General features: G+C 32.3%; 2 protein-coding genes across 3 annotated transcripts; one reads left to right on the top strand and one right to left on the bottom strand.

Moving 5' to 3' along the window:
• The first annotated feature begins 1,187 nt into the window (after nt 1-1,187).
• Nucleotides 1,188-4,931, top strand: LOC125873020 (NAC domain-containing protein 7-like). Of its 2 annotated transcripts, none has more exons than XM_049553863.1 (4): nt 1,188-1,293; nt 2,712-2,906; nt 3,042-3,317; nt 4,002-4,931. In XM_049553863.1, the coding sequence occupies exons 2-4, from the start codon at nt 2,747-2,749 to the stop codon at nt 4,619-4,621; spliced, it is 1,056 nt and encodes a 351-aa protein (XP_049409820.1). In that variant the 5' UTR covers nt 1,188-1,293; nt 2,712-2,746; the 3' UTR covers nt 4,622-4,931. The 2 variants fall into 2 exon arrangements, with proteins under 2 accessions (XP_049409820.1, XP_049409819.1); XM_049553862.1 differs by having other exon boundaries at nt 1,191-1,293; nt 3,042-3,313; nt 3,998-4,925.
• A 4,578-nt stretch (nt 4,932-9,509) lies between these two features.
• On the bottom strand, nt 9,510-12,324 carry LOC125872530 (E3 ubiquitin protein ligase RIN2-like). The gene is made up of 3 exons (XM_049553259.1): nt 12,233-12,324; nt 10,643-11,069; nt 9,510-9,839 (listed from the first exon to the last, which is right to left on the bottom strand). Exons 1-3 carry the CDS (start codon nt 12,322-12,324, stop codon nt 9,783-9,785), a joined length of 576 nt encoding a protein of 191 aa, XP_049409216.1. The 3' UTR covers nt 9,510-9,782.
• Between the last annotated feature and the right edge of the window lie 563 nt (nt 12,325-12,887).

The following is a 12,887-nucleotide window of genomic DNA, read 5'->3' as shown; positions in this document are numbered from 1 at the left end:
TTTTCTTAATATGCGTGTATTGCCTCACAAATTCAGTTAATATAAAATAGAGGGAGTATCATTTTAGTGGAAACCAATACTCCCTCTGTCCCTAATTATTTGTCAACTTTTCTTTTTTTATTTGTCTCTAATTACTTGTCCATTTTGACAAATCAAGAAAAGACAAATATATTTTTACCTATTATACCCTCAATTAATTACTTTAAAAAAGTAGAACTTCTTGAAAATCTTAAGTTTTTAATTCATCCACTTCATAATTAATAGGGGTAAAATGGTAAACTCACTATGTCAATCATTGATTTTTTAATAAGTGTGTCAATTCAAAAGTGGACAAGTAATTAGAGACAGAAGAAGTACTATTTTAAAAGACAGTTTTGAAACTCGCTCCGGAGTTGGACACTAATAAAATACCTCGAAGTTCATGTGTGGGACTTAGTTCTATGAATCTGACTGTACTAAGTAAAATGTCCCGCCTTATAAAACATGGGTGAATATATAGTACCCCTTTGGCTACTTAATTAATGTAATTTATAAGGTGTGAATATTGGTCCGTGCCGTTACCGTTTACCCTCATTTCTTTGTTATATAATTTTCTTTTGTAATAAGATTTACATAAAGAATTGAAAGAAATTAAAACATTCTCTTCAATATCAGTGAGTCATGTGTAATAGATAACTAAAAACAAAAACAAACATAAAAGTAGCTAGTTAGAGAATTAACTTGGAGGTCTCTATCAATGGCGGGTGGCAGTTGCCTACAGAATGCTTCTGTCTTTGTCTTTATTTCTATTTCTACCAATTTTGCGCCACCTTTTATCTAAAGCTTTTCCAGCAATTCTGCTCATACTATTATGATTATGATGCTCATACAATTAAAGCATATATATGATGATGGAATATATACATAAAAAATAAATTTTAATTAAAAGTAGTGTTGTTGCCTATTATTAAGTCTAATAAACAGATCCTTCATCATTAGGGTTTATTTGTTTGGTGGGGGCCTGCCTTTATATAACCCTATTTCTTCATCCTTCTTCCATTCTCTCTGTCCCTTTTTTTCTTTCCTTCTTCAGTTTTATTAGTCTGTCCTCGGGATTTGGTCCAAAAAGATAGCCAAATCCTCACTGGAAGTTCCAATTCCCGAGGATAAAGCTTTGTCTTTATGTTGTTGACCCTTTCAAATTTCTTCTTCCCGGAGATCGTTGTTTATCATACGAACAATTTCCTCTTGATTTGTTTGTCAATTTGAGTCCAACTATTGACTCTACTCAGATCTGCTCATTTTGAAATTAAGGTTTGTAATTTCATCTAATAAGGTTCTTTTACAAAATTTAAATTCAATATGAGATTCATTCATGTTGTATTCTCAAAAGTATGAATTCAGATCTAACATGTATTGAATTTTAAGTATGTTTTAATGTATATATTTACACTTTATATCATACCTTTTGATCAGATACAAATTCGTGGTAAGGTCTAAGTACACTTTACTCTCTCTAGACCTTAATCAGATTTCACTGGATATAACAATGTGTTACCATACCTTCTAAATTTAGATGATCCTATAACCAAGAGGCTATGTCCATCTTGGATTGTAAATGTTAATCCATCATATATATCATGATGATATTCTAGTGAAATTTGTTCCCAAAGAAAGTCTCTTGTTTGACTTTATTCTAAAACGTATCTGGACTTGAAAGAAGGGGACATTTGAATTAAATTCACATATTTTGTGTTAAACTTACACTATATGTCTTAGTTGTGTGGGTGTGTGTGTTTAAATGTCCTAATTATGGGTTTTTTTTTTTGTTAATGAACTCATTTGTTCTACTAATATATGTGCTCTAGGAAAAGTATTCTTTGTTGTTCTTCAAATTACTACTTGTAAATCTTTAAATAGAAGTCACTAGTTCTTGTGTTTTTCAAATTCTTTTTCATAACCTATTAACATAATTAACCAAACAAATATATAAATGGATCACTGAAGATCTTATTTTGTTCTTACTTTTTGCTAAAAATAATATTGATCATACTAGTTTCCTTCAGGAATTTCACAACCCCCTCTTTATAGTACCATTTTAACAATGATTTAATTTTGTTATTCTTTTCCCTAACCTGTTTATTTAATTAACCAAGAAAATAATTGAATAATATTAAACATGTGAAACGAAATGCCTATACAACGTGGTAAACCGCTACTTAAAATTTAAATTCATGAATGGAGATAATATTGTATCATTCATTACATAAAAGTAGAAGCATCGATTAGATTATGCTTATCGTATAAGGCAAGAGTGGACTCAATTTTAATTATCAAAAAGGACTATGTTAGATCCACGCACTCCTTGTGTCAAATATATTTGTAGGAGTTTTTATATATACATTGCATTTCGAATTACTATGTAATTTTTCCTTTCTTTTTTTGTGGCTTTCTCATTTTTATTTATCATCATTAACTTCTTGTCCTCTTCATTTGGATGTTATTAATATAAAAATTGCTAGAATTAATCGAATTTATTTGGCTAATTCTTTCTCCATGATCAACTATAAATCGACTTATTCTTTATTCATTGCAATCTCATGATATACAAGAAAATTACAAAGAAGTACATATTAATTAAACTAAATAGATGAAGCATTTTGATATAATAATGTTGGCAATAATATAAAACATTTTGATCTAAGATTAAATGTTGATATACGAATATGCAGGTGGTTATAGTAGTATATTTGATTGATCAGAGAAGATGAATTCCTTGTCACACGTTCCTCCAGGTTTTCGATTTCACCCAACAGATGAAGAACTTGTTGATTATTACCTTAGAAAGAAAATCACCTCTAGAAGGATTGACCTCGATGTTATTAAAGACATCGATCTCTACAAAATTGAGCCATGGGATCTTCAAGGTACTTATAATTAAAAACGTCTTTATATTTTAGCATATTAATCTTCAGATTACTTATGAACTCGTATATATATACCTACATTTTTAAAAATTTGGTAGTCTAAAAGTTGTTTTACAATATATATTTTTTGTATAGAATTATGTAGAATGGGGACAGAAGAACAAAGTGATTGGTACTTTTTTAGCCACAAAGACAAGAAATATCCAACAGGAACAAGAACAAATAGAGCAACAGCAGCAGGATTTTGGAAGGCAACAGGAAGGGACAAGGCTATATATTCTAAGCATGATTTAATTGGGATGAGGAAGACATTGGTGTATTATAAAGGGAGGGCACCAAATGGACAAAAATCTGACTTTATTATGCATGAATACAGACTTGAGACTGATCCAAATGGTGCTCCTCAGGCAAGTTTTCCACAAATTCACAACATTAATTATTACTTTGATGCAACCAAGTGAAATATATTACTCCTTAATTTCGTCCCAATTTATGTGACGTAATTTAATTAACTTGGCAATGCCTGAAAATTGGAAACTAAATCTATGATGGACGAAATTGCATCTTTTTATCATTATTTTTCCTGTTTGGCCATAAATAATATCTTAGTATATTTCCAAATATCGATATTCAATATTTGCAAATTAATATTGGTTTATAAAAATAGTACTATGATGAGTATTTCAAGTAAAATAATGGTTCTCATCGACAAATATTCAATTTTTTTCAAGTAAAGTTCATGTCCATACACAATTTGAAAGTTCCACACTATTTTATTTTATTGTTTTGTACTACCTTTAATCGCAAATAGTAGTACATTCTTTCAACTCGACCAAATATTGTCCAATTTGGATACAACCTCTTTACATATACGAGTGATAAGGTCTGTAAATATTCTATCATTTTCATATCTCACTCACTTGTAGGATTTCACTGAGTATGTTATTGTTGTTGTTGACCAAATATTGCCGAAATGCCTAGACTTTTGCGGAACAAACTTCTTGATCAAATTAATATGCACTTTTATAAAATATTATCATGCTTCATTATATTATATAGATTCAGTCATTAATATTTTTGGACAAATACAGGAAGAAGGATGGGTTATATGTAGAGTATTCAAGAAGAAAATAGCAGCTGGAATGAGAATGGATACTAGTGAACATGGTTCACCAATTTGGTACGATGATCAACTTTCATTCATGCAAGACATGGATTCCCCTAAGCCAATACATCCTCAAATTAATTACATTAACCACTATCCCAATAATTACCCTAATTGCAAAAAGGAATTTGATAATTTGCACTACCAAATCCCACCTCAAAATCACCAATTTCTTCCTCATCAACTTCCTCTTTTAGAAACAACTAAACTTGTAGCTGCACCTCCTGGTTGTAGCTCAATGCCTATATTTGGCAATATTAACGTTAATCGACCAGCATTGCTCACACAAGATCAACATGTTCATCCTACATTTGGGAATAATAATGACAACCAGCAAGTTGCAGATCAAGTGACCGATTGGCGAGTACTCGATAAATTTGTAGCTTCTCAACTTAGCCAAGAAGATGAAAATAATAACTATTCGTCAAATGCAGTACCAAACACATTTCAGGCTAAGCGCGATGATGAGGTGAATTTGAACAAGCAAGAAATGGCCCCGGAAAATACCTCCACAGCATCTTCAAGTTCTCAAATTGATTTGTGGAAATGAAAGTGATCAAAATCCACCTAATAATAATAAGTTACTGCTCAAAAATATTATCATAGGAGGAATTAAGTACGTACATTATACCTTCTTGATTGAAAAAATATCTGAAGATATATATAAATATATGTGTACATTATTATAAATGTATAGAAATTGTACGGCATTTTCTAATTGTATTTAACTTAAGATCTACCGACGATCATGATTAACTCATAGAGATTGCAGCTGGATGATGCAGCATGGAGTTGTAATTTGCAGCATTATTTGTGTAAAGCATATGGCTATAAATATTTGTTATTGTCATAGCCATTTGCTTTGTTTATGTAGTATAACCAAACGATTATTTCCATAATATGTTTAAATTTTATTAAGTGATATTCAAAATATATATATATATATATATACTGTAAGTGATATTCGAGTACTAATAATTATAATATCTACTCTCCTTTTCAATTTCTAGGAATGAAATTATATAAAAAGGTTGTAAAAAACAAAATTATAGTGAGTTGTCACTCTAATTTATCTTTTCGATGATTTGATAGTGTAAAAAAGTTATTTTGTATTATCAGTGTATAGCACTGGCAGAGCACATTACACATGTAAGAAAGCTTTTAATATAACAAGGAAAAAAGTGGTTCGAAAATGATAGATGTTGAAAATTTCGCATATTTATTAATCCCATTTAATTTGTTAAATATTTTGACTCTGACACTCCGCCATCAGTGTACGGGGAAGAGTTATGTATGCCAACGGAGGATTGGTTATATAGGTTAATAAATATTATATAGTCAATAATTTTAATAACAAAAAATTATAATTTTGCCGGTATAGAAGTTAAACTTTTAGACCATATATCCGTCCTAATAAAGCTACTGCATGCAAGAGGCTAATTAATAAAAAAGAAAGATGTATTTGCTTCACTTTAATTAGCTGCAACTTGTCACCAGCATAGTCCTATAATTCTTTCAATTAGTCTTATTCAATGTAAATTCAAATTAATTGGATTCATAAATTTTAAATGCAGATGCTTAAAGAAAAAAACCACAATGAAGAATCAAATAACGAAGAGTTTCTATTTTGTTTTTGGATGGAAAACACGTGGCAGTAGCTAGGAGTACTAATAATATTACAATCCGAAATTAATGTAAGGAAAGAGTTGCTTTTATTGGTTACTCTGTTCACTTTACATGTTTTAATATTTCAAAAATAAATTTTTCTTTAACTTGTCATTTTTAATATAAAATTATTTTTTTCTTATTTTAACTTTAACATTAATTATTTATTCCTCAAATTATTTCACAAGACCTAAAAACTATACGTCAATTATTATAAAAATTATGATAAACTACTTATATTAATCATTACTCTTAATTAAGGGGTGTGTAAAATCCAAAACAAACAAGGGATGAACTGGCCAACAACACTACAACAAATGAAGGATTTAGTGATAATTATTTATATTAGCGGCAATAATATAATTTGCACTATATTATAGTATTTAGCAACAATAATAAATAAGTCACTAAATTTTTTATCAATTTTAAAATCAATATCATTAACTTAATTGTTACTACTATAAAGTATCAATTCACAGCCACTAAATGTCTCTTCACTGTAGTGTCAGTAGGCATGATGTTATTAAACCAAGTAAAAATACCAGTTGGCTTATGCATTTTAAGGACAAAACATTTATTAAAGCAAATACAAAAACACATTTCTTATTTAACAAAATTGCTATTGGTGGCTTATATATAGGTCCATCATGAGCAAAAAGTATACTAGTATTACGTTCCTTTGGAGTTAAGACTTGTCCCCATTGCATTTGCATTTGCTGAAATAACTTTGCGTAAAAACTTTTCCATTCTTCATAGGAAAGGAAAAAACCCTAAGAAGCAATCTAGCCCTAGTCAGAATTATATATATATTCCCCAATCGCCCCTAGACCACTTAGTCGGTAGGGCTGGAGAGATGTAGGGTGTTATAAGCGTTAAATTTTCACTAAGTAAGTATAAATAATATATTTATTTGAAACTCAATAAGTCAAATGAGTTGTGGTGAAATTTCATACTAGAATTATAAAGTTTAAATCTTGACTCTGTCTTTACTGTCCAAGATAAGAACGTACATGTGTAACATGTTTGCAATATGATACTAGTAATTGCTGACTCTAAGAAACTCACATGCTAATTTCACATATTTAAGCTTATGCAAGTCTTGGGGAACACGAACGGATCGATTTAAGACATAATTTCTTAATACAAATATAAAATTTAAATCAAAGCTACTGAATTCACCAAATTCGTAACCAATACTCTAGCTCCACCCGTGGTTCCACTTGCCTACTTCTAGTGCATGCAAAAAACATGCTCTCAAGAATCCATGGAATGAGATTAAAGAGATAAATGGGAACATTACTTACAGAAACATATCTTCTCTCTATAGTAATTCTGCAAAATTGCTGAAGAACTTGAAAGTAACCAAGAGAATAAAAATGAATTTAAGAGAGAGTTGATTCTCAAAATGTCACAATATTTTTTTATATATATAAATACAGTGTAAACATTTATAGTGTCCAAGTTATTTGGATATGTCTTAGTCTGCTAGAGATAATGCTCATTTTCAAGAAAAGGAATTATTTTTTTTTCCACAACATACTCATTTAATATGTTTTCCTTACTCATTGACCATAATCTTTGGAACTTTAGAAAGAAGGGAGTATAGAAATAATTTTGTCAATGTATTATCCTATAGGACAAAAAATATATTTTCAAAGTCAATTTAAGTCAATAACAAAAATAGGTATACGCATGGCATGAAGATGTGATGAGCACCTGGGAATTATGATTAAGGTTTCCAAGTAATGTTTTGAGTGTAAATGAAGTTAACATCATTAAAGGATGAATACCCATGTGACTGCTATTATATGCTCTTCTTTCCACTCTCTAAATTGAAAAATTTAACACTTTTTCTTCAATTATATATTGCATTATTTGTTTTCTATTAATTAATGTGCCTTACTTTTTTTTTTTAGAATATTTTCATAAAAATGTTGTTTTTTTATATTCAGTAACTCTTTTACAGTAATATCGCATATGTCAGGTTAAAATCAATGAAAGTTCGCACAATATACTAGAATGACGGCAAATAATTTCATTTTAATAAGTCATCATTAGGTTGTGATTCCTTTGGTGTGGGGGTAAGGCTTGATTCCTGCCATATCGAAAAATTAAAAAAGAAAAGAAAAGAAGTTGCATATTAGATGGGACATGGACCAAATCTCTAACAATCTTGATCTACAATTGGTTCAAACTTATTGTCGTTCACTATGATAATCGTTTAATTTTTATTTTTTTGGAAATAGTAGGAGTTCTAACTTAAGAAATCTATGGTTCTTTTAAGGTGAAATGTGACCCCTCTCAGGTTGTTGTCTGTTTATTTGGTGTCGAAATGAATCTTATGTTTGGATACGCTAGTAATACTAACATATCGATTTAAATGTCTAGCCACTCAAACATATTTTCTAGGATTTTTTATTGGTTGTAAATATTTTCCTTTTCTTCAGAAGGGGTAAGAAAAGATGAGTTTCTTACAAAGGTTACTAACCAAAGTTTCTAGTATATTTTAAACAAAACGGGAATAAAATTTTATTTTATTTTTTTTGAAAAAAAGAAACCAATATGCTTGGAGGAAAGGAAATAAAAGCAATCTTTTGGCAATACGACGTTTGGTTAAAGGCTCTGGTGGATAAGTTCCTGGTCGTTAATTTGAGTCAGACATTTTTTGCTTTTCCGAGATTTATAAAACTGTCACGGACTTAAACTTTTACTAAGCACTTTGTGCCATACTTGACAACTCGCTCACACTTTTTTCATGATCTACAAGCTCAAGTAAGCTTTTTTTTTTAACAATAGATTGCTAAGGGAATGTTGAATTAAAGAAAGACAAAAGAATTGCTTACGAAAGCTTTTGTACTGCTCAAGACTTTGAAGATTTGCTTAATGATTTTACAAATAGATGTCTCTCTATTTAAACTTACTTAGGAACTAATATGCAAATAATAATTATTAAACAAATCCCTACATATTTACAAATTAATCATTTTCTAGAATTCTCTACATAACTAGAAGATTCTAAGAACCTTCCATGCAAATCCATAAAATTCTAAAATCTTTCAAAGAATTTTCCATACATCTCTAAAATATTCGACTAAGGACTATTCTTCTTTCAATGTAAGTCCTCCACTATGAAGCATGGCCCTAAGTGGCATGATAACATAACGAACCATCACACTAAACAAAATTTTTTTTTTTATAAAAGCTACGAACCACTTGCTCATTAAAGTGCTATAATTAGATGCCCTGGCCTGGAATTCTAAACAAAGACTCGTTGGAATCGCTCTACATAGGCCCAAGGGAAAGCATTGCATGGTTCCAAACAAAGTGACGCTTGTACAAGGATAACAAATTCAATGGCAGCCCCACAAATTTAGAGAGGAATGTGCAAATTTTCTTCTCAGTTACATTAAAAGTGTGCAAAATTAAATAGATACTCATAATAACTAAATTTAACCTATGTCATCACATAATTTTTTGACGAAGGATGTGCACCATACTGCCCTTCACCTAAGGTATCTCCACCCATGATAACGATAACTCCATTAAACATGAGACTACTAGTCTAAACTTACAAATCTTCATATGAAACAACATAACCGAAATCACTTCAATCAGCATCCCACTCGGTTTCCTTGGGAGCCTTTTTTCCACTAAAATTCTCTTAATCAAAAATTTGAATTTAGCATACCATATTCAACAGGCTTCACCACATATTATTCAATGCCAGTTATGTGCTGGTACAACTGTCCAACAAAGTAAATTGGCAATATCTATGTGTGCCAAAAGAATATGCTCTTTTATTTCATGGGAAGAAAAAAAGAAAGAGGAATTATTATCGCATTTGTCTCTAACAGCAGGTTCCCTAAGTTATTTATATGTACAAAAAAGTGAAATATATATATATATATCAGATATAATATGCAGTAACAGGCATGGCACCACAACATATTTGGAAACCTCACTCCTGTACACAACCAGAGCTTCAATTTTGATCTGCCTCAGTGAAAGACATACCACATCAGTATCGCAAAGAAAGGTATGTATAATCACATGTGCAGAAGATTATTCACAGTAACAGTTACCGAGTGCGTTCTCTGTAAATCCTGCAAATTCAAATTTATCACTTTTAATTGCAATTTTGAAAGAAGCATCGAAACAGGAATGTAAAATCAAAGATAGCTAATGAGTGGTTCATGGATTGAGCAAATTTAGAACTAATTAGTTCATTAAATCATTAGCTACAATTGTTTGCTAGTACTATTTTTCAAATGACAGTACATTGCAAAGGCAAACTTAGACCCCTTTTATGCTATTTATAACCTTCCGGATGGAAGAGTTAAATATTTAATATTACGAGATATTTTAGCTTCTTTTTTTCCTTTTAGGTTGAGGAGTGGGGGATAGGGGTGGGAGATGGGGAATGAAAATAGCAAGGCAAAATTTTGATTCAAGGAATCTCAACCAAGATGGTCAGTTAATGTACAGTTATATCTATTTTGAGTGTAAATTTGCCACCAGCCGCCCAAATAACAATCCTTCAAAAATGGACTTATTGCTACTTAGCACTAGAACGTAACTTTTACCACCCTCTTTTACTTGATATAAAGGGAAGACGTTAAATGACTATACCATATTAAGGGGAATAATTAGGACGAAGATCAGAAAACTATGAATTTGCTCATTGCCCCTGCCCGTCCCCTACCATTTATCTATGAGAACACCAACCATTCATTTCGCTTTTTCATCTCCCTCACTTTTTACAATTAATTCTAATTCTACTTGTAGATGCACACACACCCTCCAAGTGCAAGTCCATTTACTGATTTTTGGAGTTAACAGCAAAAGTAAAATGGCTGTAGAGAAACAATAAAGAACATTGTGCCTCTAAAAGTCTAAGTAACCATACCTCGAAAATTATTTCATCAGGTATGTGTGGCAGCACTTCTCTAACAGTTTCAACCATAGTGTGTATGTTTGGAATGTTGTTGTTTGTGGCACGTGAGGTTGTCCTCAAGTGCAACCCTCCAGCACCTCCAACGTGCCTCACAGAACCTGCAGGAGGAATTGCTGAACTGGAAGTACCAGCCTGGGAGGCACGCATAGACCAAAGATTCCAGGCAGCATCTTCCAGAGCAGTTTGTGCATACGTTTCTCCAACAGCTGCAAGATGCCTCATCACTGTCTGAACCCGACCCAAACTTGCTGACCTGATGCCTGTAGATGGACCAGCACCATCTAAACCCAACCAACCTGAATCAACTCCTGAACCCCTGTAGACCAAATGGAAGAGCAAAATTAGTGACCTCTCTATGTTTCTAGATGATGAGGAATTACTGCAAAAGATGACAACAGAAGCAACAGAATATCAAAAGGATGAGAGGGAAAATGGCCCATTTATAGGAGAGTAAAATCCGTGATACAGATTGAATTTATCAAGGACCTCCTGCGTAAAGTTTCAGAAGTGCAATCATACAAACAATATATAGCAAGCACTGAGAAACCTTGTTATAAAACAAAAGATGTTCCACTTTTTGCACAGACAAGGGGCAAGCATATATTCTTTAAAATAACTATGTCTCAATCACAAAGTAGTTGGGTCAGCTAGACATTCTTTAAATTCTACTATCTTAACTTGTTTCATTCTAACACTCTAAATTAGGGGCTCCCAAATTAGAGGTCTCTAAGTTTCACTTACCCATATAGCGACACACAAATCCATAATCAAGAGAAAAAAGACTTGTGTCAAAAGCAGGAAAGGTAGCAATACAACTAAGCCATAATGTTAACTAGTTTAAATCACCTATATGGATCTTTGCTTCCTGTTTTTATTGTCTTTTACTAGGTCCTCAGGTATTCCCTAAAATTATAGATCTTTTTAAACAACTCACATGCAATTTTAGGTTTATCCTGCCCCACTTGTAACCTTCAGATATCATGGTGGCACTCCTATGAATTGTTGCATTTGGAGGACTAATTAGTGCATGGTCAGACCATCTCTTCTCTATTTTATCCACTATCTGTGCTGTTTTTCAATTATCTGCTGAATGTAATTACTTTTGATCGTGTCTAATCTTATATGATTGCACATCCACATTAAAATATGCATTTTTAAAACTCATCTAATGGATATGGTAGTCTAAGAGGCTCCATATTCACTTGCATATAACCCTTGCTAGTCTCACAATCATTCTATAGAAATTACCTACCGATTTAGTTGATATCTCGCACATCATTCCTACATGTCATGTCATTTTAATAATATTTATTACATTTCATCTATCATATCGATTTCCAGGAACGCTGAGGTAACTAGTTACGCGAATTGTCTGGAGTTACACACCAGTCCCACCAAATCTTAATATAACCTCATTCTTTATACAGTGGTTAAACTTGCAGTGTATCTATCAGATTCCAGGGAGATTTTGCACCAGAGAAGTCGTGTTTTCCCTTGCTCTTTTATGAATTATGATTGACTAAAAATTAGGTTGGGGACTACATAACGAGGGGAGATCCATATATTTCCTGGTGCAGAGGAATCTTCTTCGCAGAATGGTAATGAGCAGGAAGGTGTTCCCTTGGATATGCCATTTATTACATCTGGCAACAGAAGCTACAGGAAACAGATACAATAGCCTGGAGACTTGAAGACCATCTTCACAACTACTTTAGTTCCCAAAAGTACAAGAGTTATTTGGCAGATTATTAGCATTGTGACAGTAAGAGGGGAGAGGAGATCAGTCATTATGTGCCTGAAGTGGCTCCTAACAAAGGGTGGGGAGATATAGCTATAAAGATTGCCGAAATTTGTAGACAAGGGACCCTTGAATATGGTGGAACAGCAGCCTCCAAGGCAGGGTATTCCATACGTTGAAGCAGCTGCCAAAAACAAATGGCTGGTGAAAGAAAGGAACCTCATGTTAGAACAGCACAAGGAGTGTATCAACTTTTATGAGACATGGGCTTCTCAGGGATAAGGGCTGTTCCCACCATATCTGAACTGAGAAGATGGGTATCAGACAATGGAAATCAGCATTCAGAGTTCTGATCTAGGACCTTAATGATACACAGTTCCTGTTCGAATTTCTGAATACCAAGATGGATGAACAAGTCATGCTAGGAAGCTGGATGTGGAGCAGGAAACCATCAAGCTG

The sequence above is a fragment of the Solanum stenotomum genome, chromosome 8, assembly GCF_019186545.1.
Source record: "Solanum stenotomum isolate F172 chromosome 8, ASM1918654v1, whole genome shotgun sequence".
Taxonomy (NCBI): Eukaryota; Viridiplantae; Streptophyta; class Magnoliopsida; order Solanales; family Solanaceae; genus Solanum; species Solanum stenotomum.
This window is presented reverse-complemented; position numbering and strand designations above follow the sequence as displayed.